Source organism: Notamacropus eugenii, chromosome 2 (genome assembly GCF_028372415.1).
Source record: "Notamacropus eugenii isolate mMacEug1 chromosome 2, mMacEug1.pri_v2, whole genome shotgun sequence".
In the NCBI taxonomy this organism is placed as follows: Eukaryota; Metazoa; Chordata; class Mammalia; order Diprotodontia; family Macropodidae; genus Notamacropus; species Notamacropus eugenii.
In genome coordinates, this window is record NC_092873.1 from 360,429,602 (window position 1) to 360,453,797 (window position 24,196).

At 40.0% G+C, this 24,196-nt stretch overlaps 2 protein-coding genes and 1 long non-coding RNA gene across 5 annotated transcripts in view; 2 read left to right on the forward strand and 1 right to left on the reverse strand.

The window, feature by feature from the left end:
* The first annotated feature begins 315 nt into the window (after positions 1-315).
* LOC140528646 (uncharacterized) lies at positions 316-4,752 on the forward strand. Its single transcript, XR_011975233.1, has 3 exons — positions 316-697; positions 2,540-2,649; positions 4,615-4,752. It is a non-coding gene; the product is annotated as an uncharacterized lncRNA (long non-coding RNA).
* Positions 4,753-4,880: 128 nt separating this feature from the next.
* Positions 4,881-24,196, forward strand: part of ACSF2 (acyl-CoA synthetase family member 2) — a 41,549-nt gene continuing 22,233 nt past the window's right edge. Inside the window, exon 1 of one of the 3 annotated variants that reach the window (XM_072646659.1) lies at positions 4,881-5,246. In XM_072646659.1, coding sequence (XP_072502760.1) covers positions 5,113-5,246 — 134 coding nt within the window. In that variant the 5' untranslated portion in view covers positions 4,881-5,112. Of the gene's footprint in view, positions 5,247-23,616; positions 23,675-24,196 lie in introns of those variants that run through there. The other 2 variants (XM_072646661.1, XM_072646660.1) reach the window with 2 other exon arrangements.
* CHAD (chondroadherin) overlaps positions 5,992-24,196 on the reverse strand; it is a 31,721-nt gene continuing 13,516 nt past the window's right edge. Inside the window, exon 4 of the mRNA XM_072646664.1 lies at positions 5,992-6,079. The gene's annotated coding sequence lies outside the window, so the exon portion shown is untranslated. The remainder of the gene's footprint in view (positions 6,080-24,196) is intronic.

A 24,196-nucleotide genomic window follows, 5' to 3' on the forward strand; every position in this document is an offset into this window, starting at 1 on the left:
AGATCCCTTCCAGGTCTTATAACTCAGAGGAGTAGTGTCAGGGAAGGAAGATGTGATAGAGCTAGTCACAAGGGTTGTGAATGCCACTATAGGGATGTAGGCTGCCATACTGTTTCCATAGCATTGATGGTATTAAGTTGAAAACATGTTCTCAAAGCAAGGGGTGATAATTGAGGCATGGAAATGGTAGTGGGATTGGGGTTGGGGTTGAGAGGAGAAGATAGATTCAGGGTAGGTTCAGTGTCCCGGTGTATGGCTGGATGGGATGTGAAACATGGTCTGCCATAAACTAGATATATAATGGGTTTGGTAGGTTTTTCCCCTCACCAACCCCTCATTCAAGACAGAACCCCCAAACTAAGTGAAATAACTCCTTTAAGGTAGGGGTAAGAGTAAGGAAGAGGGGAAATTAGAGTTGATGAACACAGTTCCGCTGCTTGGAAAATTAAGATATGACCTCTCTTCTGGAAAAAACAACTCAGAGACTTCTAACCTAGAGGGAAGGTAGGATGCTGATAGAGAAGATAACCAGCTGAAAAAACAGGAGAGCACAGAGCCTTGGGATGAGACAGAGGAGGGACAAAAAGAAAGATTTATACTGTTCTTTCTTTTGTTTCTTTGTCTCTAACAACATCTGCTCCTCCCCTGCTCTGGCCCTGGGATCTGAGAGTTTGCCTAATCATGGTGGTGAGCCCAGGTGAGTCCATCCATTGCATGAGTATCTATTGCTGTTTCTTTCTTCCCTCCTACTTTAGGATCCTGGTGAACCCTCTCCCAATGGTCTAGCTGGTTTTTCCATCCATTTCCAAGATCAGAAAGCAAAACAGCAAGGGCCTGATTCTCGAACCTGAGCTCAAACTCCAAGTTTCTTCGCACTATTTTGCTACTCTCTGACCCTGGCAAAGGATTTTAAAAAGGAACAAAGGTCATTAAAGGAAGGGCCCATATGGGATGGGTTTCTTTTGCAATGGCACATAAAATCATATTAGGGAAGGTCCTAGTAGACAAATTATTTCACCTGTCATCACTCTTTGAAATTTCTCATGTTGGTGGAGTAAGGTTTGCTGTAGAGGGACAGGATCAAGGGCTAGAGATTCTGACACTTAGATATGATTTCCTCTTTCTCTGGGACCAAGCTAGGGACTCTTTCTTGCTAGGCCAAGACCTAACTTCTGCCCTAACACCTCAGAGTTACAGCTTGGGGCAAAAGAAAGACCTTTGGTCTCCAACCTGCCCACCCCACCTGAGATAGTGAGTTGTGGTAATAACAGTATTAGCTTTGCATACTATTTTTCCCTTCCTTCCTTCCTTCCTTCCTTCCTTCCTTCCTTCCTTCCTTCCTTCCTTCCCTCCTTTCCTCCCTCCTTCCTTCCTTTTTTTGTTTGACTCTTCTTGCACAAAATGACTAATATTCAAATGTTTTCCATTATTGCACTTGTGTAATTTATATCAGATTTCTTACTATCTCAGGAAAGATAGAGGGAAGGAAAGAAGGGATAGAATTTGGAACTCAAAACTTAAAAAATCCCAATGAGTATTAAAAATTGTTGTTTCATGTAATTGGGGGAAAAGAGTATTTAGAAAAATCAATCAAAAGAAATTCAGCTTTAGGGTCAGAGAACCTGGATTTTAATCTGTGCACTGTAATTTCAATACCAGATGGGGAAAGGATTAAAGACAGAATTTATCTATTTCACAGTTTTGTCTGGGGCCAGCCCTGGTGTGGTAGGTAACAACTCAGTCTAGCAAACAGAAGCTAAACTTACAATTTCATTCACCTCCTGCTATGGGCCAGGATATCCGTAGAACTGGGGAGGGGTGAGGACAGCTGTAGGCCTATCTTATGAGAAGACTATAAAAAACAGTTTTAGCACTTTGCCAGTGAACTCATACAACTTCAGGGAATCCCCTTGTTGATTGTTTTAAACATCTTGAGGGCGGATTTTTTCTTCCCAAAATGCTTTGTAACTGCCTTGTGAACTGAAACTGCCTTCTGAAAGCAGAAATAATATAACTTTAGTAAAAAGGTTGTTTGTCTGAACCTTCAGGCTCTGAGTGATCCATTGCACTAAACAGGAAGAAAACAGAAACAGCTAGAACCTTCCCTGAATAGACAGAAAGGGAAAAGAAACAAGGCAATAGAATTCTCCCTCTCCCCTAGATAACAAAAAGGGTGACTTGCAAGGTTTGAGTGAGGTACCTCAAGAGCCATGCTGCCTACTAGTGAGGCACACTTAAAGAAGGTGCTAAACTGGCATAAAGGGTGGTTACAGAAAATGGGATCATAGTTCTAGAACTTGGAGAGAATTGGGCCACCTTGTCCCAACCTTTTCGTTTTATGGATGAAGAAAGTGAAGTCCAGAAGATGGTAAGGGTCAGAGCAGGCTTCAAACTCAAGTCCCCTGACCCCAGAATCAGTGCTCTTTCCACTGTACCCTAAAGGCAAACAATAACCATATTGCATAATGTGTATAATTTACTTTGTTGTTATTCAGGTGTGTCCCATTCTTCATGACTCCATTTGGTGTTTTCTTGGCAGAGATACTGATGAGGGCTGGAAAGGGGGTGTGAGACCTCCACAAAGACCAGGGTACCAGAGTCAGGTCATCCGGAGAAGAATTCATGAATTCAAGCATTGTTGAAATCAAGGTAAAGATTTATTACACTTTTCAGTGGGTAAGAGTTCTTAGGAAACCTGCAACCTTAGAGGGGTACAGAGCAAGTTTATACTGGATATTCTATAGTATCACTTGTGCCAAATAAGCTAACTAGGTGTTTTGGGGTGGAATTAAGGAGTGGTTAAGGAGTGACAAAATCTGGGTCCAGATATAGATCAGGACAACTGGAGATGGCCCAAGATGCAATGGGAGACCTTGGTCATTTAAGTTAAGGTCTTTCCCAGGTCTCAGTTTGACTGAGGCAGAGGCCACTCAGTGATTAATGCTAGGTAAGAAGTGAGGCAAAGAATGGTCTCTTCGTCTAGTAAAAAAAAAAAAAAAAAATCCAGGGGGGGAATACCCTCAGGGTTTCTGACCAAAACAGAAAGAGTGACTATTATATCCACTCTGAGACAATCTGAGTCCAAACAATGACTCTTACCTTTGGGTGTTTTGCCCAAAGGAATGTAAATTTTGATCCCTGAAGGACCACGCCTTAAGCCCAAATCACCATGAGCTGGAGAAGGACACGGCAAACCACTCTAGTATCCTTGCCCAGAAAACCCCAAATGGGGTCACAAAGAGTTGAACAACAAATTTGAACAACAAAAAGAATCCTCCTGCATGCTAATTGCTTCTGGTGAAAAAAAAAATTGGTCATATCTCTTCCTACTTGGGAAGGGAGTTGGGAGGGGGGAGGTCAAGTGCTTGATTAGACTGGGCACCTATAAGAAAAAAAGGATGGAAGTAGGTTGACTTCATAGGCAAGTCATTTAATCTCTCTGGGCCTCAGTTTTCCCACCTGTAAAATGGCAAGGAAATGTCTTTCCAAACTGAGTCCAAGATCCTGTGATCTCTGGGAAGGAAATGTTGACATCTTTCTTCCAGGTGGCTACCACTTCACAGAAGTTGGGGCTTGAAGACTATATTATGTAGAGCAGATATTTGGTCATATACCAATCAGTCAGTCAGTCAATGAGCATTTATTAAGTACTTATTGTGACAGTTTTGTGCTAAGCTTCAGGCATTCAGAAGGAGGAAAAAACAGTCTCTGGTCTCAAGGAGCTCACATTCTATTGGAACCAGTTAGACTAGACAGTCTCTAAAGTTCTTTTCAATTATGAGATTCTAGGATTCTATATCAGTTCACAAGAGACCTTTTGTTGTCTCATTTTGTAAAATGAGAAGGTAGGATGAGCTAATCCCTGAAGTCCTTTCTGGCTCTAACTTCTTTTATCCTTTGGTCCTCCACCTTGCTCATGCCTAGGACATCTTTAAGATCTTCCAAGTGTAATAAAAATCCAGGATTTTATAATTCTCTAACTTGAGAATCCAGGTAGATAGGTGGGGATTAATGTGAAATGAAAAGTGAGCATCACCTCTGTGGCCCCAGGGCTCAGTCCAGAATTAGCCCAGTCCCGTAAACTTGGATCTTTTCTGGCTACAGTAGTAAATGTTAACAAAGAGCCCTGATCTGAGAAGAGAGCTTTCTCTACCAGTGGACTTCCTAGACAGAAATCTCAATAACTTTAAATGAATGTTTTATTGATGTTCTTTATTTCCACACACACATATCATTGGCACTTCCCAATTACTCCTCCTTTCCGCCACAGAACCTTTTCTTGGAACAAATTAGTACACAAGCAAAATGAACTGTCACGTTGTCGGTGTTGGAAAGTGAGTGCCCCATTTCTCACCTGTAGTCCACCATCTCTTAGGCTAGTGACCAGAGGCATGATTCGACAACAGCACTCCAAAATTATTGTTCTTAGTACAGGGTTTAGCGCTGGAAGGGAATGATTTATGACGGACTGCTTGTGGTGGGCGGAGGCAGGGACGGTTAGGGACGGTTCAGAAGCAGAAGTCACACACCTGGAACCTAGAGGAGCGCGCAGACTTCTCACTAACCACTTCTCTTCTCTCCTACACTTGTTTTTTCTTTTCTTTGCATCCCCAGAGTTTGGTCCGGTGCTCAGCATACAGAAAGCATTTGGCAATGTTTGCTGAATGACCTGAACTGGCCAGTGAAGAGAGTTCCCTTCTCCCTCTCCAATTCCGGATTAAGAAGGGAGCAAAAGGAAAGGTCCCGTCCCAGTCACCTATAAAACCAACGTGAACTCTACCAATTCCTGAAGGGATCCCCATGACAGACCTCCCGCCTCCTGCCAAGCTACACTCTCCTCAGCAGTATAGAAGATGAGTTGCCCGGATCTAGAAGTCTTGGGGGCTGAGTAGGGAGGCGGGGTGACTGGGAGACACGCCCTCGCTCCGCCCCCGCTCCAGTCCTGGGGTGCCGCCATAGGCTGGGCACCCCCCCTCCCCCCTTCCTCGCCATTTCTCTCCTCCCCTCTTCTCCTCATCTTCCCCTCTCTCCCCCCCGCCCCCCCCCCCAGACTCCAGTTGCCTTGAAAGTTTAGTCGCTGGGCTGGGCTAGGGGTGCTGACTCTAACAGACCATGGCTGTCTCATTTGGGGTGCGACAGTTGGGGCGGTTGCCAACCGGGGTGATGGGGGTATTGGGGGTTCGTTCAACTTTAGTGCCTGTCCGGGGCTGGCGGAGAGCGGAGTTCCAGGAAATCCGCCTGCTCAGGTACTGGGAGCTGGGGGTGGGGAGGGCGGTGTTGGGATGACTTGGAATGTAGGAGCTAGATACTCCAGGGGGCACTTAGGGTCGCTCCAACCCATGGTGGGGTGCTCTGCGATCCCGTCGGGATGTTCTACCCTCTGGTCCAAGAGTGTTCTGGAGCTGACATCCCCCCCAACCTCTCTGTGCCCAAAGTCCGGAGTTTCTTACTCCCCTTCTCTTCTCTTCTCCCTTGTTTTCTTCCCTTTTCCATTCTGGCCAGGGCTGCTGAGCTCTCTGCCTGACCTGCCTGTTTTCTGATTGGAGTTAGAGCAACTATCCCTTTGGGGCCCCAGGGGATTAGGACCCTCTGTAGCCTGCTAAGATCCTCAAGGCCTGAGGTGGAAGTGGGAGAAGGAAAGGAGTCATTCCTTCCCCTGGGCTCTCCCCAATCAACAGCCTTGGGTTCTTGTATCTTCGGTGGTAAAACCCACTTTAGGGGAGTTCTCTTTCATCACAATTTTACACATCTTCAGATAATGCGGATGGGGTTTAGGGTATTAAGTGGAGTGAAACGGGAATGACTTCACAATTGTGACCTCACAAATGTTGAATGTGCAGAACTCTTCCTGATTTCTTGCTTCTCACTGATTTCTTCTTCATTCCCCCTTGGTCTGAGGTCAAGATCCTTTTTGGTGGGGGTCAACTTCTGAGCACTGGGGATGTTGTTCAGGAGTTAGACATTATGATATTTACTTCATGGATGTTCATTAATCATCTCAGGCCTTCAAGTGGGAGCCCACGGTAGGCTCAGTGGGTACTGACTGAGACTCTGGGTCCCATCGTTGCTACAAGTACAACTGGGAGGGGGAGGGGGAGATATACAGAGAGAGTGAAAGTGAGAGAGAGACAGACAGAGAGAGGGAGACAGAGAGAGAGAATTTAAGTACTTAAATATGTGAGAATTACTGTTTTAAGTGCTAGAAATACAAACACAAGCAAATAAGATAGTCCTACCTATAAGTAGTTTACTCTCTGATGGGGGAAGACCACACATAAAGGGGATGAGGGGCGGGTATCCAGGAAGGAGGTAAGGCTCGCTTGCTGTCTTACAAGTTGGAGAAGGTCAGGAAGTGAAGTCAGTCTGGCATGAAATATGCATGGCTATGGACCTTCATGAAATGGTGGTCAGGCCTAAAGACTCACTAGTTAGGAGAACAGGCCTCAGGGAGACCTTGTGGACTATGGAAGAAGGTGGAGCAAGGCTCTCTATATCATTGACTGATTTCAGAGGTGAAGAAAAGAGTAGGAGGATGCTAGGTCTGAAACTTAATTGGATAAAGAAAATAAGAGATAAAATAAGGCAAAATCAGTTTGGACAGCTGTGCTACATGGATACACAAAAGTCTGAAGCTGCCTACAAGAGTCACATTTGGAGAAAGAAGCAAGCAAATCTGCCACTGAAAGTATTCTCAGAGGCTTAATGATTGACCACTTGTTTCTGATTCATGCACAAGGACTGACTCAAGACCTCTGAAGTATATTCCAAGCAATGGTGGATTTAGGCATGAGTTAAGTAAGCTACAGACTAGGGCAAGTGTGTTTTACATGTCTTGTATGCCTTGGGCAGTCTGGTGAAGTCTATGGACCCCTTCTCAGGATATGTTTTTAAATGCATAAATAAAATGCATAAGATTGCAAAGGAAACCAATTACACTGAAATACATTTGTCAAATATTTCTACAAAATTAACAAGTTCACAATCTGCAAGTTTAAAATAAGTTTAGTCACCAGGGTAAGAACCTAAGAATTGGGATCTCATATTACTTCCAGTGTGGCTCAGAGGAAAGAATACTGAATTTGAAGTCAGGGAATCTCTGTTCAGATTCTGGCTTTACTATCTATTCCCTGTAAGATCTTGACCAAGTCACTGGGCCTCAGTTTCCTCATCTCTAAAATGAGCAGGTTGGACTAGACAACTTCTAAAGCTATGATCCAATGATGATGAGGGACATCTACATTTGAGACACATTTATTGAGGGTTCATTGTACTAGGGACCAGAAAATAAGGGTAAAGGTGGCACAATCTGCTCTCAAGGCTGAAGAAGAACACACACACACACACACACACACACACACACACACACACAAATAAATAAATATTATAAGCACATGGAATAATTTCAAAAGGAAGAACCAGGACAGCTAGGTGGCATAGTGAATAGGGAACAGAGCAGGACTTGAGCTCAAATCCAGTCTCAGACACTTGACACTTACTGGCAGTATGACTGTGGGCAAGTCACTTAACCCCAACTGCCTTGCCTTCCCCCATCCCCAAAAAAGGAAGAGAGCAGTAAAAATGGGTATCAGGAAGGAGAGGAGAATCAGCAAAGGTATAAGATAGCCCCTGATCAGTGATTAATTAACTCCTCATAATTCCAGTGCTTTAACTGTTAATTATTTCCTATTTATTCTGTCTATAGCTTGCCTCTATGTTTGTTTATGTTGTCTCCTGTATGTTGTTTATATGAATCTCCTCGAGGACAGGAACTGTCTTTTGTTTCTTTTTGTATCCCCCAGTGTTTAGCATGGTGCCTGGCACATAGTAGGTAATTAATAAATGTTGGTTGATTGATGGATGGATGGAAACTGATGATTCTAGGGGGTTTGAGGTAAGAAGGAAGTACAATTTATCTATTACTAACCAGATGTGGTTTTTTTATTAATGCAATTGATCTTGCATAAGTTGCTTCATCTGCATGCCAAAAAATGCTTTACAATAATGAGATTTTGTAATGATCGTATTTGTTTTTTTGTGCTCTTTTTTTTAAATAGAAGGCCTCTAAATCTTGACCTAGTGTAAGACCTTCAGCTATGTTCATCTCATTGAGTTTCCAATTCCATTGTGTTCCAGTAGTCTCTGATTCTTAGGTTAAATTAAAACCTGCATTTTGATATTTCATTTTCAATGAGTCAATAAACATGTATTAAGTACCTACTGTGTACATGCCATACACTGCTAACACTAGTGAGATAATTTCAGGGAGAACCTGACTGGTGAGCAGAGCTGTAAGTGGAAAACAAGGGGCTGCCTCGGCAGTCCCAAGACCCTGCTTTTAGACCTTTTTCTCTACCTTGGACATTAACCAGCTGTGTTGATCTTAGAAAAATCGTTTTCTTCTCTGGGCCTCATTGTCATTATTCATTAAAGGAGGGGATTGTATTCAATGGTCACCAGAGTTTCTTCCAGGTCTAGAACTCTGAGAGACCCATCCCAAAGGAGGCCCAGGGTATGGAAAACTGCTTCTTAAGCCAAAATGAAATATATGTACACCCTCCCTTCTCCTTCCCACCGAACTATCTCCTTTGCCTCTAATCCTAACAAAGGGATTCTTAACCTGGGGATTCGTGATTTTTGTTCTTAATATTTTGATCCTCTGATACAATTGTTTTCCTTAATTATCCTAAGTATGTTTTCTTTATGATTAATTTTCTTTATGATTTCTTGAAATATGATATCTAGGCTCCTTTTCTGGTCATGGCATTTTCCAGGTTAGTTACAGCTCTTTAAATTTAACCCTTTAACAGTATTTTTGAAATTTGCATCATTTAAAAATATGAAATATATTTTAAAAAATGATGCATCTTAAATTTAATAATTTATTGTAAATTTGTGAGGTTTTTCCTGCATTGAAATTTTGATGATGCAATATTGTGTCATGTAAACATATAGTATTATATTATAAACAAGTTGTTAGATGAACATATTCCTGCTGATGCATGCTGGACTTCCCAACAATGTGCCACAGTCTTATCTGCTAGTAGTTTTTTGTTAAGACTTATCAGTCAATTTGATTACCAATTAGTTATAACTTGCATTTTGTGTGTTTATTTGGAAAATAATGTTATCGCTACAACTTTGCTACACAGCAGATAAAACATCTACAATTTTTCAAAATTTTCTTCTCTTTTCTTTCCTTATCCTTTCACTGCCCCCTTATTTTTATTCAAAGTCCCCCAGTTGCACCTGGGATCTCTACCACCCCCCACCCCCCCACTGTTCTGGCACCCTCACCAAGGGGGCCCACTTTAGAAACTTATGGGCAGCCTGCAACCCCTTCTCATCCTCAAATGGCACCATTAGGCACTGGGTCCCTCCTCGGTCAACTCTGGATCTGTGAGCTACTAGTTGGTATATATTCCTTCCCCTACACAATACTGGGCCTCTTTTCTTTGCCCCTCTCTGTGCTGGAATTCTCTATAGGATGTTGTTGACTAGACACCCTTCCTCAGTGTCTGAAAACTTCTTGTTCTGTGTCTCTATGTTGCCCTTTGCTAGAAAAATGATTCACCCTGATTTTTGTTCTTGGATTTCTCAATCACAATGGGTGCATTTCTGCTTGCTTCATTTTACATCATATCAGTTCATATATGTGTTTCCATGTTTCTTTGCATTCATCATTTCTTATCACAATAATATTCCGCTACATTCATATAACACTTCACATTTAGCCATTCCCCATTCGATTGGTTCTTAATTGGTTTCTAGTTCATTGTTACCAGAAAAGTGTGTGTATACACATAAATGTGTATGTGTGTATATATGTACATATACATGCATGTGTGCATATACACTTATATACATATGTATATACACATGCACACATGTGTATATACATATACATAAACATATATATATAGTGTTATATGTTTTTCTTTCTTTCCTTCCTTCCTTCCTTTCTTCCTTCCTTTCTTCCTTTCCTTCCTCCCTTTCCTTTCTCTCTTATTTTTTTTTCAATTGATGACCTCTTCAGGATATACATGTAGCAGTGGAATCTCTGGGTCAAAGGGTATGTACATTTTAGCCAGTCTGTGTAATTTTGAATCTGTTCTGAGCCTGAGTAAAGACTGCTTAATGGTATTTTTTTCTCTTTTCCTCCCTTTTTTGTTTTCCCTTTAACCTAAGTCCAACTCTGCACAAAGACTATCCCTTTCCCATGGGTAGGGAGAAAAAGGAGACACTTAAAGTCTTAGCACTAGGCGGTGACCCTTAGAGTCTGGACTTGGAAGAATTATCTGTGCCTCTGGCACCATAGAAGTATTCTGTCCTAGCCTCTGGCAGCAAGGAAAGTCCTAGGCACTGGGTCTTCTTGTACTCTTGAGTTTCTCAAAGGAACTGCCCACAGCAGCTCCAGAGCACACCAGGAAAGGAGGCCAATATGATCAAGAGTTTCTACAGAGATACCCTCACTCCCCTTCCTTCCAGGCAGATCCTTGTAGCCTGGCCTAGTAACCTGTTTTCTCTCTACCCCTGTCTATGCCCTGCTCCCCATTAGCTTAGAAGTCTTTACTCTTTGACATGTGCTCTTTGGAAAGGTGATTGAGTACAAGTGTAGTGGCTCAGTATCTGACCCTTAAGGCTGTAACTATTATTCCTATTTAACTCTCACTTATCTTAGGGGCCAGAAGTGAGGTGGAATCTTTCTACTGCTGATAGAAGGAGGTTAGGAGAAGGAGGAAATGTAGTACTTTGTGTCCTAGAATGCTACTTGTAAATCTCTCTTGTAATTGGTGTCATATAGTGTTGTGATAACATACACCACCATGTCCCATCATAGGGAAAATAAGAAAACATACACCACCATGTCCCATCATAGGGAAAATAAGAACCTTGACAGCATCTGCATAATTTGCTGGGAGATCCTCATTCTCTTCTCTGAAAATTTCCAGGTAGTAAAAATGCCCCACCTACTCCCTCTTGCCCCTGACTCTTCCATAGAGTCTCTGGTTCTCTTTAACAACTAAGTCCATCCCACCTTACCTTGTTATACTGGGTTAAAATCTCCCTTAGAGATAACTACATGGATAAATTTATCTTTGCCTCTCTGTATCACCATGGATCTTTTTTTACCACAATCCCATAAATACATGAAAACACCAAAATGGGACAGACAGTTATTCATGTAACAAAGGATTTTGTATCTGACGGTGGCACTAAGGGACATTTTGGGGAAAAGCAGTTAGGATATGAGCCTCAAAAGATTAAGATTGTGGTTCAAACATCAAACGTTAATGAAGAGAGGCAATACTATGTAATGGAAAATGAACCAGACTAGGAATAGGCTGGAACCCTCAGTTCAAATCTTGCCTTAGATATCCAGTTGACTGATATGACTACGTACACATTGTTTCACCTCTCTCAGCCTCAGAGAAGAGGCAGCTGGGTGGTGTGGTGGATAGAGCAGTTCACATGGAGTCAAGATAGACCTGAGTTCAAACCCAGCCTCAGACACTTAACACCTATATGACCTTGAGCAATTCACTTAACCTCTGTCTGTCTCAGTTTCCTCATAAAATGGAGAGAATAGCAGTACCTACCTTCCAGGGTTGTTATGGGAATCAAATGAGATAATATTTATTAGGTGCTTTGTAAAACTTGAAGTGCTATATAAATGCCAGCTATTATTATATAAGAAAAACATTTTGCATATCTTTGAGTGCCATATTAACATCAGTTATTATAATTAAGAAATATAATAATGGTCCCTTAATAGCTCTCCATCTGGCACAAGACATTTCTTATAAGTGGATTTTGTAGACAACTATCCTAAAACTTGCTTGTATTTTATTAACCATTGTGCCTCTGAACTTTCTAAAATGCATCGCTGACTCCCTACCTCTTTGTAGAGTACTATTTAAATATGGAGTATGTTTTGGTGTTTTCTGGATGACTCATTATGTTAACTTCTAAATCAGAGAGACCTTCAGAGCTTGTTGAGATGTATGGGTCTATTGCACTACACTGAGAATTTGCAGACTATTAATACCTTTCAAGTTCATAGTGTATCCCACACTCTGCCCTCAGTCCCTGAGGGCAGCTCTCAGAGGTAGGCTGGGTGATGAGTTTTCTAGCACAGTCATTTATGAGCCCCCACTGGTATACTCCCCATGATTGTCAATTTGGCAGACAGTGTTAAATCTTTTTTTAAAATGGGGATTCAATATGATGGTATAGTAAGAAGAATTGGTACAAAAACTTTCCCCCAAAAGTCTAGGACATACTCTCTCACATGTCCAGCAGAGTCCAGCAGAACTTAGGCTCTAGCTTAGAGATCACATGTTAACAATGGTTATTTGTTTGAAAGGAAGTCCTTTTCTATCTTTCTTGAGTCCTCATGAAGTTCCCCTCCGGTGTATGTAGTTCTTCCTTGGGCTCTGAAAGTATGTGCCCTTGTAGAGTTTTGAAGCTACTTTTTATGCTCCCTGAATAGGAAATGCTCCCTGAAGCTGCCTTTTTTTTTTGTGGTATCTCGTTTGTCTTTTCTCAGCACAATGAGAGGATACTGTCATTAGATCTATTGTTTATTACCGATTTGTCTCCTCAATAACATAGTAGTGAAGGAAGTAGCAAGGGAAGGGCAGTATTCCCTCTAGACTCACTCCCCACCCTTCTTGCTGCTCTCTTATTACAGGCACTAGAGTCCAGCTCCTCAAAGTGCTCTTCCAAAGCTTAATTCTTGAAGTTGTTGTGTGAATGTTTCTGCTGCGTTTTCTTTCTTTGATATACATTGCCCAGAGGTATATCAAGTTCTATCAACCTATCCTAATAATTTTGTCATCTGATGTCATCCAATGGCTCTAAGCGTCTCCCTCTCAGTCTTCCCAACTCGATTAACTAGGTTATTCCCACATAGATGATGTCTTCGATTGATTAATTTACTACTGGCACTAGGACACCCACTTTACAGCTTTGATTTGGTAACTTAAAGAGCCATTCTCATATAGTTAAAGATATCAGGACATAGAGTATATTGTTAGTAACATTCATTAATGGTAGCCCCAGGAACACTTTTTTTATAATCAGATTATAAATTTAGAGATAAATAGTACCTTTAGGAAACTGAGGGCTGGAGAACAGAATTTTGGGCTGGAATTAAAAACTAAGTCTCCTGATTTCACAGGTCAGTTCATTTGCCAAATAGACCAGTCTTGAAAACCAATGTGTCTAAAGTAGGTCAAATTAATTATTATTCTTTTTTATTTTGTTTATCTCAAATCTGAGTCAAGATTTAATGTACTGTGGTATTGTGGACAAAATACTGGGTTTACACTCAGTGAATGAATGAAAACACTTTTATGAAGGACTTACCATTTGCCAGGCACTGTGCTAAGCCCTAGAAACATAAATATTTTTAAAAAGACGGTATCTGCCTTCCAGGAGTTTGTCTTCTGATAGGGAAAGGCAACACATACAGGGAGAGTGTTGGTAGGGAAAAGAGTTTTCATCTGAGAAGTCACGGGGATGGTGATAGGATTGCCATAGGGCAGGCAATTGGCTTCTGCTTTACAGAAGTAATGGTGCTATTGATTTGATTACTGTGACCAGAGGAAGAGGTAAAATGGGGAGATAGGTGTGTGTGTTTGTATGTGTTTGTGTGTGTCTGTGTGTGTGTGTGTATGTGTGTGTAGCAGAAGGCAGATGACAAAAAGACCTGGTGGACTAGATGAATGGGATGTGAAAGTGAAGCATTGCTTAGTCCTTTGGGTCAGTTAGTAACCATAGTGTGCCAAATGAGTTAGTTTGTACTCTCTAAGTCACCAGTCAACTGCACTGGAAAGCTTTTCTTGTTAACTCCTCCTTTCCACTGTAAGGGAGGTTGAACTGTATGAGCTCCTTCCTCATCTGTCACAGAGACAGGGAAAAGAAGGTATTTGGGCTGAGAGTACACATTATCTCACTATGTGATATTCTTAGCAGTCTCTCTTGATACCCCACAGCTCTAATTGTCCCCAACATGCAGCAAGGTCCTTGGGAAGTCTGGAAGGGAATGTACAGGGGAGAAGCACACATCTGAAACAGCCTGCTTGTCTCTGCCTACTTCTATCTTTCCCATGTGGCCCAAGATGGACAGTTTTCTGGCTTCCTCATCCTAGAAATCTTAAAGGCCAAATTCAAAGCAATAACACCAAACTGCTAAATGCTGGGGCAGAATCTATTACCTATTTCTGAAGTTTGACAGCTCTTTATCAGTGCTCTGCAGATAGAGAATCCATTAGGTTTGGGTTTGGGGAATGGATATTGAATTCAGGGAACATCAAATTGTCCCTGTTTGGGTATAATATGAAGCACATAAAGAATAGGTTGTATGAAATAAATCTGGAAAGGTAAGTGCCAGATTGTAGTTAAAGAGTGGAGGAATTTCAGTGCTTGGTTAAGAGCTTGTTGTTTTTATGTTTGTTTTTTTATCTTAACTTCATTAAGGGACTTTTGAAGGTTTTTTGAACAGAGGATGGTCAGACTTGTGCATCAAGAAAATTATTTTTGGCAACTCTGGAGGATGGATAGGAGAGTAAAGAGGTTAGAAACAGGGAAAATAGTTTGGAAATATTATGATAATGCAGTCAAGAGGCGTTGAGGAACTAGGAGAGAAGATATGTAAGTGGAGAGAAGGGGAAGATTGTGAGAAACTTTACAGAGGTAGAATCAACAAGGCTTGACAAGCAATTAAATGTGGGCCATAATGGAAGAGTGAAGGATGATTCTGAATCTGGATGGGAGGATAGTAGTGTTTCTGAAATAAATAGGGAAGGAGAAAGGGGAGGTTTTAAGGGGAAGCTGATAAATTACATTTTGGATTTGTAAGGTGCCAGTGGGAGATGTAGGTGGTTAATGTGTGACTGGAGTTCAGGAGAGAAATCAGAACTGGATATGCAGCTTTGGGAGTTTCTGCATATTAATCAGTTGTTAAGCATTTATTAAGTACCTATTATGTGCTAGGTGCCAGAAATACAAAGACAAAAATAAAATAGTTCCTGCCCTCAAGAATTAGGATTCTTGAAACTTTTTCTAGTCTTATGGCTACGGCTAGCATTTCTAGAATTACACTTCATATCAAATAATAGAGTTGACAGTGGACATCTTTGCATTGCTCCTGATCTTACTGGAAAGACCTCTAGCATTTTTCGATTATAGAGAATGCTAGCTCTTGATTTTAAATAGATATTTCTTACCATATCAAGAAAAGCTCTAGTCTTTGCTTTTTGTTTTTTTAAAAGTAAATGTGTGTCCTGTTGTCTTATTCTTTTTCTATATCTATCGTTATAGCCATGTGATTTTGATTTTTTTAAAAATATGGTTTTTTTATGTTGATAGTTTTCCTAATATTGGACCAGTCATGCATTAGCCTTATATAAAGTCTTATCTTATCATACTGTATACTCTTTTAACATGTTGTGGTGGCTTTTTTGCCAATATTTTAATTCAATATTTTTACACCTGTATTCATTAGAAATATTTATAGTTTTCTCTATCTGTTGTCCATTTCTGACTTGTTTCTTCTTAGTTTAGAGATATTTATCTAAATTTTTCTTTCTCTACTTTATTTGTCTCTACATTGTGTCATAGAAGGAGTTTGATAGGGTCATTTTCTTTATTTTTCCACATATGAATTATATAGTAATGTAATTATTCATCAAGTGTTTAATAGAATTCACTAATAAGTTCACCTGGTCCTCAGGGTATTTTTCCCCTGCGATTTGATTATTCAATTTCTTTATTTCTTATTCTGTTTATCTGGGTGTTTTATGATCCTCTGGCCTTATGTTTTCATAAGTATTCCTCTGTCATTTGTTCTGACCTATAATTGGGCAAAATTATTTCTAATAATTTCCTTTATGATTCATTTGTTGTGAATTGTCCTTTTTATTCTTAAGCATGGTAATTTAGTTTCCTCTCAACTTCTAAAAAATCCAATTAGCTAAAGGTTTATCTATTTTATTTATTTTTCCTCAAAAAAGTTGCCTGGTTTTATTAATTCATTTGCCTTTTCTTTCAATTTTATGTCTTTGATTTTTCTGAATTGAATTTTTAAAATTTATCTAGGGTTTTTTATCTCTTGTTTTACTAGATTTGTTGGTTTGTTGTATATGCAGTTCATTGATCTGTTTTCACTGAACTTGATGATCTCACTGTCTCTGTCTCCCTCTTTTTCTCTTGTTGATGAAAGTGTTAAGAAATATAAAAATTCCCTCAAGTACTGCTTTGACTGCAATCCAAAAGTTTTAGCATATTGTCTCATTGTTTTATTTTTTTAAAATGAAATTATCTATTGTTTTTATAATTTGCTGTTTGACCCACACATTTTTAGGATAATATTAGTTAATCTCCTTTTAAGTTTGAATCCTTTCTTCAAATGCTCTTATTGATTATAATTTTATTTTCTTGTTGTCAGTAAAGAAGGTGCTTAAAAATTTCTACTTTTCTTTATTTGTTTATGAGGTTTTTATGCTCTAACATATACTCAGTTTTTTGTAAAGGTTTCACACACAGATGAGAAATATGTGTTTCTATTTCAATTCAGTAATTGCCAGAGAACTGTTATGTTAGTTTTCTATGAATACCTTCAGGTTCTTAACTTCTTTCTTTTATTTGGTTAGATTTGTCTATATGTGAAAAGGACACCTTGAAATCCTCAGTGACAGTTTTGCTGTGTATGTGTTAGCTCCTCTTTTGCCAGGTTCAGTTAAGATTGAAGTTCATGAGATGTCCACTCTCCATAGTCTCTTACACATGAGTGTATTATTCTTCTCAAGCACGGTAAGTATGAGAGCAAGTTTCTGCCCCTTTTTCTTCCTTTTTCTCTAGTATATTTTTTTCCCCTTCTAGCTCTTTTGTACTAAAAGTTCATTTTTATCCTATAGGATCAGATTCAGTTTTGCAGGCAAATTATTCTTTTTTGTAAGCCTTTATCTTTTGTTTTTTAACAAACACAATTCCAGAAAAATCCAAGATTGTATAATCTAGTGTGATTCCGACTATGATCCCTTGGTCCTTGAACTCCTTGGGACTTTTTTTTTGCAGCATTTTTTCTTTGACTTGTAAGCTCTGGATTTTGGCTATGATATTCCTAAATGTTTTCAATTTAGGGTTTCTTTCAGGAGGTAATTGAAATATTTTTTCTGTAGTTTTACTTTGCCCCTGGATTCTAATAGATTGAGGCTATTTTATTTTATTATTTCTTGAAATGTGGTGTTGTTTTTGTTTGGTTCTGCATTTTGTGGTGGGATGGGAAAGTTCCTGGTGACTCTTAAATTATCTCTTCTCAAACCAGTTCTCTAGGTTGGGTTTTTTTAACAGTAGATACTTTACAAATTCTTAGTATCTCATTAAGAGTTAAGATTGTTCCATTATATATCCACTGCCAAGATAAAGTTTTCCATATTCATGATGTTGAATAAACTATTATTCTCCTTTCATTTTTTTCCCTCAAGAGCTCTAATTTCATTTTTTATCTCTCATTTTATTTCTTCTATTTACTCTGGGAGTCCTTGTGGTCAAGCCAGTCTTTTCTTTGAGGTTGTTCATAGTTATTGCAGGGTTTGTCTTTTCTCCTTGGTTTATATCTTGGATTTCTCAACCCATCTTGTCTCTTGATTGCATTTAGAGCTACTGTTTACTCCACTATCAATTCTAGTTTCTGAATTAGAACTTTGTGCCTGTACTAGGCTCTGCCCCTTTTCAAATCTTGGATAGGGTAGTCAGGTCATGTTTGGTTATATCTCCTGTGTAGTCTGGATGACACTGTCACTATAGTTCTGGATGGGATGACTGGAACTAGCCTCTACCTCTACTGCAATCTCTGGCTTCTACCTCCATTTCCTAGTGAAGGTACTGTCCTTGCCCTGTCTCTGTCTCTGTCTCCTTCTCTTTCAACAATACTGAATCGGGGGGGAATTGGCTCCCTTGAAGTAGGTAAAGTACCGTGCTGGTTTTGTCTCTTGCTGTTGCTCCAACCAGAGTATTGTCTTCTGGCTTTTCTTGGAGTGTCCTGACAAATGCCTTGCTCAGCCTTGCCCCTTATACACCACTATGCACCTTTCTATTACTGTTTGGGTCACCCAAACCTTAACTCTTCAGAGATTTTGGTATTGCCATGACTTACAACTCTATGGCATCTCATGAAAGAACACTGATGTTAAAATCATGGGCCTTTATTTCAGGGGGAAGCTTTGGATTATTAAAAGCACCATGCAAATTCCTAAAGGCAATCTAGGCCACTTTGCTTTTCTTGTTCTCTCCTAGTCCCAGTTCATTGTCTATCAACAGTATCTGTCCAAGATATAAATCCCAGCAACACAGCTTTGAAGGCTGCCCATCAAACTATGTATCATAGTCTGGACAATAGGCATTTTTCATCTATTTAGTCTTTTTCTATATGGATAATTAGGCCAAACTCCTTTGAGATACCACAGGTTTTGTTTTGTTGGGTCTATAATGTGCTGAGTCTCTAATTATCATGACATCCATAAATAAAATCACTTGCAGAATTTAGTAGATAATTTACAGATTATGTGAACAAGGAACTCCCAAAAACCTCTAGGGGAAATGATGGTGAATATATGGGCTTAGCTAGATCCCTGGTCTAGATAAAATGAGTCAGCTGTCTATTTCTTTAACTAAAACAGGAGGAACACTAGGTTCCAAGAACACTGACTTTTGCTCAGCAAGCACCAAAAACTGTAACTTTCCCCAAGGCTCCAGAATCTAGAAAAACTGGATCCCATCATACTCAATAGTTGGGAAATGGTCTCAAGGGTCAGGAACGGTTGAATTGCCAAAGAGGCTATAGGATTTTGTGGATGTAAAGACTGGTGGGAAGTGGTTTCCATCTATACCTCCATCACCCTTAACTTTGGATTTGATTGTACATCATGGGAGACACTGGCACAGGATTACTCAGCATGGCGTGACCACATCAGAAATGGTGCTGTGCTCTATGAGCAAAGCAGAACTGAGATAGCACAAAGTAAATGTAGGATGTGCAAATTTGGAGTAACCACCCCAAATGTTCATAAGGACTATCTGTGCCCAACCTGTGTAGAGCATTCCAAGCTCGTATTGGTCTTATGAGACACAGTTGGACACACTGAAACTTGAGTTCATCGTGGTGATGTCATTTTGATCCTCTTTGAGAATGAAGGACAACAATCAACCAACCAGCCTTCACCCTAAGAGCCAGATAGACTAATCTACAATTACCTCTCTTCCTGATTGCATGGGTAGGCTAGAACCTGCATGGACTACCCTATGTTACTGGCAGGAAGGCAGGGGAATGGGATGGAGTAACTGTAGTGCCTTCAGGTGTGACTGAGCATGTAAAACTCTGTGAAAATATTGCCAGTTGAATGTGGATAGGCTGCAGACTAATTTGCCCATTAACCATCCTCCCCTAACCCATTGCAGATAGGCCAAACCAACCATCCTGGAAAGTGTTTATCCAGGACACCTGAATTCTAAGTCAAACATTAGCTTAGGGTCCTGATGGACCTAGCATATTCCACCACTGTTTTGTTTTATTTTGCCTCTGCTTCATTTGATAAATCTGGTGAGTGGCAATTTCAAGTAGGTTGAATTAAGGTTCTTGAACCCCTACCTGGTTCTTTTTTTATGCTATGGACCTCCATGGCAGATTGGTGAAGCCTGCTCTTCTCAGAATGATGTTTTTAAATGCATTAAATAAAATACATAGAATTACCAAAAAAAACCCCTAAAACTCAATTATATTAAATAGTTACTTTTAAAAAATTCATAGATCCCTGGTCCTCAGGGGAGCCATCTACACTATCCAATGAATGGGGATGGAAAAGTATTCTCCATTAATAAAGAGTCATAGACTCATAGGAGGTAGGCCTGGATAGGACCCTGGGGATCATCAAATCTTGTTCCTCATTTTATGGATGAACCTACTGAGGCAAAGAAAGGTTATTAAGTAAATTGCTCAAAGTCACATAGTATACAGGCAAACTGAAATTTGAACTCAGGACTTGATTATAAATTCACTTCCCTTTCCAATAAAAGATGAAGGGAGTGATCTGTCAGATGACATTTCCCAAAAGGCTGAACATTTCAAGGGTAGAAAGGACTCTCTTGGGGACTAACTGATAAAGCAAGAGAGTGGTGTGAAAAGAACATTTGGCACTATAGTCAGGAGAGAAGGGGGAGTTATAGCTGTGACATGTATCAGCTGTGTAGACTTTGAGTTACTTTGGACCAGTTACTTAACACCCCTAGGCCTTTTTTTCCTTATCTATAAAACAAAGGAGTTAGACAAGAGGCTCCTTCCAGTTAAAAAAATCTATGATTTTCTTTAAAGAGCTTCTGTAAGACTTACTTCCCTCATCTGTGAAATGGGCACTTTTCTCACTGAGCTATTGCTTTTTTAAAATATCTATTTTATCTCTCCCTCCTGTTGCCCCCTCTCATATTGACACTATGAAGTTCAGACATCATCTCCTGCCCCTGCCTAAGGACTCTTCTGGACCCTCCTGGCTTCAGAGTGATTATCAATAGTAACTGTTGCTGTTTCCCTCCCAGCCAGATGTCTTTCTTTTCTTTGTCTCGTTAAAGGGGCCATGACCTGGCTACTTCTTAAAGAGGCCTATTCAACGAATGGGCTTTACCTCACCCTAAGTGAGTACCTGCACAGACCTTGGCCTAAAGGGCCCTAGGTCTCCCAGTGCATCCTGGGTTATCTCCAGTCATCTGGTCACTGGATTCAGATGACTCTGGAGGAGAAGGGGGGCTGGTGATCTGCACAGCCCTCCCTCACTCACAGCAAAGTCAAGTGCAAGTCATGTCATCATTTCTCTGATGGCATGGTCTTCTTTGGCAACGAAGGGCGAACACAACAGCAACAATTGAACAATAAGAGAGAAAAATAAAATCCTCATAATACATAGGCAATAAAATAATATATGTAAAACATTTTCTTTGTAAACCTTAAAGTGCTATATAAATGCCACTGCCTCCTCCTCCTCTTGTTCTTTTTCTTCATCTCTCTCCACCTCCTCCCCACTGCATATTCTATTGGATAAATAAATAGATCTAGGGGATTTGCTGTGCATTTGGTGGGCAGGGCCCCTGATTCAACGTGATTCTGGAGCCCTTTGTGTACTTTCTGTAAGGTTTCTCAAAGTTCCAAGGAGTATAGCCAGTTTTTCTGTAGCCTACTCTAATTCTTGCAGGTCCCTCTGGGTCTGCATCTTGGGAACCTCTCAACTGGATTCCCCGAACAACAGGAAGGGGATCCCCTCTTGTCTAAGTCAGAAGGTGGAAAAGTAACCAGAAAGTCAGGCAGGGAAGAGTGAAGTGAAGGTGGCCTTCAGATTAACAATGATCAGACATTGACAGAGATTAGCAATTAACTGACCTGGTAAGAGAGAACACTTAAGGTGAGGGGGGAAAGGAAGAAAGGACAAAATCAGATATGATCAAAGCTAGGATCAAGTAGGAGGAGAAAACCTGGCCAAGCTCCAAACCAGAATTTTACAGAAACAACCATTCCAGAGAGCAAGATGGAAAATCATGAACAAAACTGGAGAATAAAAAAATCCAAAACAAAAAGTAAATTAAGTTGAGGTTGAAACCAGATATTCTCAAGGGCAATGATCTTAAAGGGGAAGTTGGACTATGAGTCCAAAAGTCCTGAAAGCATGACAAGTTCTGCATGGAACACAGTCAAGAAAATGGCACAAAGAATTGGAAACTGACTGACGAATGATCCCAAGGAATCAGCTAAAGGATATATATAGCACTGTACAAAGAAAACTCATTTTGGAATCAAGGAAACTGGGTTCAGATCCTGCTTCTGGTGCCTCACTTTGCTTAGCTGTAATATGAGGGTATTTGGATGAGTTAAAGAGAGGGGGTGTGTGGATAGACTTATATGAACTGATGCTGAGTGAAGTGAACAGAACTGGAGAACATTATACACAGTAACAGCCACATTGGGCAAGGACTGTTTTTAATAGACTTAGTTCTCCACAGCAAGGCAAGGTTGTAAAACGTTTCCAAAGGACTCATGATGCAAAATATCGTCCACATCCAGAGTCAGAATGGAGTCTGAAGTATGGCGTCAGAATGCAGAGTGAAGCAGACTATTTTCTCTTTTATGTTTGGTTTTGTTTAGTTTTATTCATGCTTTCTTTTAGTCATTTTAGTTCTTCTATGCATCATGATTAATGTGAAAATGTGTTTAATAAGAATGTATGTCTGAGGTACCACATCACACCTGTCAGATTGACTAACATGGAAAAACAGGAAGATGATAAATGTTGGAGAAGATGGGGAGAATTGGAACACTCATTCACTGCTGGTGGAGCTGTGAGCTGATCCAACCATTCTGGAGAGCAATTTGGAACTATGCCCAAAGGGCTACAAAAATGTGCCTACACTTTGACCCAGCAGTATCGTTTCTAGGGGTATATCCCAAAGAGTTCATAAAAATGGGTAAAGGTCCCACATGTACAAAAATATTTATAGCAGCTCTTTTTGTGGTGGTTAAGAACTGCAAATCAAGGGAATGCCATCAATTGAGGAATGGCTGAACAAGTTGTAGTATATGAATGCAATGGAATACTATTGTGCTATAAGAAATGACGAGCAGTCAGACTTCAGAAAAACCTGGAAAGACTCATATGAACTGATGCTGAATAAAATGAGCAGAGCGCATTTAGGGTTATTTAGAATATTACACATAGTAACAATCACAGTGTGTGAGGATTGTTCCTGATAAACTAAGCCCTTCACAGCAATGCAAAGACCTAAAACTTCCCCAAAGAACTCTTGAGGTAAAATGGATCCACATCCAGAGAAAGAACTATGGAATCAGAACTCAGAATGAAACAGACTCTTTTCTCTTGTGTTATGTTTTGTTTAGTTTTGCTTTTTTCTCATGGTTTCTCCCATTTGTTTTAAATCTTCTATGCAACATTACTAGTGTGAAAATGTGTTTAATAAGAATGTATGTGTAGAACCCATATAAGATAGTGTGCTCTCTCAGGGAGGGAAGGGAGAGGAAGGGAAGGAAGAGGGAGGGGGAGAAAATTTAAGACTTATGGAAGTGATTGTTGAAAACTGAAAACAAATAAGTTAATTTTTTTTTAAAAAAATGTATGTGTAGAGCCCATATAGGATTGCACGTCCTCTTGAGGAGGGAGGGGGAAGGGAAAGGGAGAAAATTTAAAGCTTATGGAAGTGATTGTTGAAAACTGAAAACAAATAAATTTGAAAAAAAAAGACAGAGGTGTCCTGGAACCAGTTAAAATTTTTCAGGATGAACATTTATAACTTGGAATTGGCAAACATGCAAATTAGAGTTTGATCTATTATTTTGTTGATTACCTAAACTTAAAAAAGTGATGGAGAAAATGTCAACAATTCAAATCAAACTTAAAAATGTGTCTTTTATATTCCCACCTACCCACCCAAAGAGCTAGTTGCTAAACATTTGCCAACAAACCCCTCTCTGGCTTTAAAATGTCTTCAAACTCTGGATGGGTGGGCCAATGATTGTATGCTTTTAGTATGCTAACTATATACCCTCTTTGCTTAGCTGCACCTGCATTAATAAGCCCTGGCACAAAGATACCTTCATCTAGAACCTGAGCAGATACAGGTAAAGGTTAGCTGGAAATGAAAAAAAAAAATGAAAACAAACAAAATGGGACCAAGGGTTTGTCTCTATCACAGTGCTGGAGGTAATATAAGTAGATTAAATCTATAAAATTAGCTGGAAGAGGAAATGACAAACTACTCCAGCATCTTTGCCAAGAAAACTTCAAATGGGGTCATGAAGAGACAAACATGACAACAAAAAAGGCACTAAAACTTACGAGATAAGTTTTGAATGGAGCTAAGAATTCCAAAGGCAAAGATAAAGAAGGACATCATGGCATTTTCCATGTATGAGCACAGTCAGGCTGTGCAAAGGCTCTGAGGTGGGAAGTCACATTTATAAGATATGTGTATAACAGGGTTTAGAACCCCATGAAGCACAAATAAGGATCAGCCTAGAGGCCATCCTATGAAATAGGTGCTAAGTTGCCCTGGTCATTTCATTTTTTAAGATTTACTGAGTGAGACCTCCTCCTGGTTTAGTGGTTAATCACCCTTTGATAGACAACCAGACTTAGTTCAA